This window comes from Myotis davidii, unplaced genomic scaffold (assembly GCF_000327345.1).
Source record: "Myotis davidii unplaced genomic scaffold, ASM32734v1 scaffold1173, whole genome shotgun sequence".
In the NCBI taxonomy this organism is placed as follows: Eukaryota; Metazoa; Chordata; class Mammalia; order Chiroptera; family Vespertilionidae; genus Myotis; species Myotis davidii.
This window is the reverse complement of record NW_006284348.1, coordinates 52,488-55,527: the sequence shown is the minus strand read 5'-3', so window position 1 is coordinate 55,527 and position 3,040 is coordinate 52,488. Positions and strand designations below refer to the sequence as shown.

Sequence of the window (3,040 nt, the reverse complement as noted above, 5' to 3'; positions counted from 1 at the left end):
GGTCCCGGGTTCGATTCCGGTCAAGGGCATGTACGTTGGTTGCAGGCACATCCCCAGTAGGGGGTGTGCAAGAGGCAGCTGATCGATGTTTCTAACTATCCTTCTCCCTTCCTCTCTGTAAAAAATCAATAAAATATATATTTTAAAAAAAAAAGATTGTTGGGTATGGCCAGTCCTACCTTAAGATTGTTGGGGATGGCCAGCCCCACCCTAAGATTGTTGGGTATGGCCAGCCCTACCTTAAGATTGCTGGGTATGGCCAGCCCCACCCTAAGATGGTTGGGTATGCCCAGCCCCACCCTAAGATTGTTGGGTATGCCCAGCCCCACCCTTAGATTGTTGGGTATGCCCAGCCCCACCCAAAGATTGTTGGGTATGGTGAGGCCCACCCTAAGATGCAGCATGGCAGCTAGTACCCAAAACAAAAGACCTTCCTATCAAGCCTGATGCAGATTACCTCTCAGAAACTGAGGACAAAGGTCAGGTCTCTCTTTGGTCAAGAGCAAATCCTTAATACTTACCCCTAACAGGGAGCTGGCTGAAGATCCTCCTGCTAAAATGTTTGGGTCTGACTTCAAAGCAAAAAAGTAACTAAAAACCCCTCTTTTCTGCCCTGTGCTGCTGGGTGTCCTGGAGTTGGAGGGAGAGCCTGTTTCCCTCCGATCTTTTCCTGACCTGTGGTGTCTGTGTGGGGGTGCTGGGAAGGAGCTGGCATTCTTGCGAAGCAAAGATGGAGGAGCAGGAAGGTTGTGTGAAGTCACTCTGGGGACCCAGGAGCACTGACTTCAATGCCTCTTTCTCCTGGCCCAGCTCCGCCTTCTCCAGAGTCTGTCTGCAGTGAAGGAAGCCCTTAGACAACTCATCAGGTCCTGATTCTGAAACTATGGCCCACGTAAGTGTGTATGTCTCTTCCCTCCCCGCAGTGTGCTATTTGGATCCCATGGTGGTTTTTATGAATTATCCCAAGCCTCCTGCCCCAGGGAACCCCATCCGATGACCTGCTTCCAGTCCTCTCCATTCCGTCCATGGTGATGCCGCATAGCCCCTCGCCCACCTCGGGGCCCACGTTCATAGAACATGGCGCTGATGATTCAGTACCTCCCTTATGCTCAGTGTTTTGTCAGCGGGAATGTTGGGGGAATGGAGGAAGAGAGTCCCTGGGGAGAAAGATTTGCTTCGGGTCCGTGGTCTGATTAGTTGGAGATGTTGGACGCTTTTGAGCACAGGAGGACACAGAAATCCTCTGTTCCAGGCAGAAAAGAGGGGATGTGCATATTAGTTGGCCTCGGGGTTAGTGTGTGGGGACAGCCCAGGCTCTGAGGCTGTGAGCATCCGACAGGGCAGGGGCTGAGGCCAGGGGACCCGAGAGGCCACTCTTCTTGTTGAGCAGGCCTCTGTGTGTATCTGCATCATTTGCCACCAGCATCCTTTCAATCAGGAACAAGGGATGGGGAGTGGGGGGGGTGGTCATGGGTCAGAGCATCCAGGACAGAGGAATAGGTGACCACATGCTCCCAGAACTGCGGACAACCAGAGTCGTTTGGTGCAATCACTGTCATTCAGTCTAATCTGTCCATGTGGTGGAATTTTAAAAATGTCTTCTGTCATTACAAAGGAAGACTGCTTAAAAGATAGCCTGGCAAAACGATGAACTTGAGGCTTGAAAATATTCAAACAGGCCAACCCTGTTTTCGAAGATAAGAGATCGCATGTTACATTTCTGAAACAAAGCCGGAGGAATGCTGTGAGGCAGACCCGTGGCAGGCTGTGTGCGTGGGAATGGGAGGAAGCCGGGACCGCTCTGTCCCTGCTCCGCAGGCTGTGGTGCGGAATTGCACAGGTGCAGCCGGCTTTTCTCTGCAATCGCACGGAGGGATTCTGCCTGTCACAGCCACGCCCTCACTGTCCCCTCCCATCTCAGGCTTTCCGGGAGGCACTGTGTCCACTCTACCCAGAGCGTAGGCCTGCCTCTCCTTTCCTTCGTCTTGAAACTGCCCTTCCGTTTCCTCAGGGACATGTGGGTTTGTGTTCTCAGGGTCCCGTGACATTCTCAGACGTGGCCATCGACTTCTCCCAGGAGGAGTGGGCCTGCCTGGACTCCACGCAGAGGGACCTGTACTGGGACGTGATGTTGGAGAACTACAGTAACTTGGTCTCCCTGGGTAAGGTGCCTGAGTCATCTAGCTCACACTCTGCTCCCTGGAATGTCAGCCCCTTCCCTTGTGAGTTTTAGGGCTGCCTTTCAAGAGACAGAGTTTAGCCCAGCAGTTGTGACTCAGTGGTTGAGTGTCGACCCATGAGCCAGGAGGTCACGGTTCGATTCCCGGTCAGGGCACATGCCTGGGTTGTGGGCTCGATCCCCAATATGCAGAGGCAACGGGGCAATGATCCTCCCTCATCACTGATCTTTCTCTCTTTCTCTTCCTCTCCCTTCCTTTCTGAAATCAGTAAAAAAAATTTTTTTTTAAGAAATGACTTGAATCTTCTTCCTGTTCCCAGAGAGTGTTGGGCCTTGTCGGGTTGAAAGTGACCATCACACATCTTCCTCTCGTCATCCCCCAGTGATCTTCCCACCTTCGTCTGGCCCTTCCTGTAGTTCCCACTCTCTTCATGAGCAAAGGATTAGTTAGAATTCTGGAATATTTATTTCATAACCATCTTCAAGAAAACCAAGCTTCCTACTATATTGTTATGTTTATACCCAAATGGCCCGTGGCTCTTTGGGGTGACGTGATTTCTCTATAGAGGTGGATTGACAAACAGAATTCACATAAAAGCAAACAGCATATTCCATTTCCGACACATTGTGCCCAAAGTGAGGTTGAAAGTTACAAATCTGTGACCTTTGAGTTAAACATTAGATGATAATATCTTGTCATTATCTCAGGAAATTTCTTATTTTTCTGTTAGAAAAGTAACAACCATAATATTTATGGCTAATTTTTTAAAAATATTTTTTTGTTGCCATAGCCGGTTTGGCTCAGTGGATGGAGCGTCAGCCTGCGGACTGAAGGGGCCCAGGTTCGGTTCCGGTACAGGG

At 50.5% G+C, this 3,040-nt stretch overlaps 1 protein-coding gene across 2 annotated transcripts in view; it reads left to right on the top strand.

Annotated features, from left to right (window-relative positions):
- Positions 1-3,040, top strand: part of ZNF331 (zinc finger protein 331) — a 12,475-nt gene that overhangs the window by 6,412 nt on the left and 3,023 nt on the right. For both annotated transcript variants that reach the window (XM_006754704.2, XM_006754705.2), the window contains exons 2-3: positions 811-892; positions 2,036-2,162. In XM_006754704.2, coding sequence (XP_006754767.1) covers positions 884-892; positions 2,036-2,162 — 136 coding nt within the window. In that variant the 5' untranslated portion in view covers positions 811-883. The remainder of the gene's footprint in view (positions 1-810; positions 893-2,035; positions 2,163-3,040) is intronic.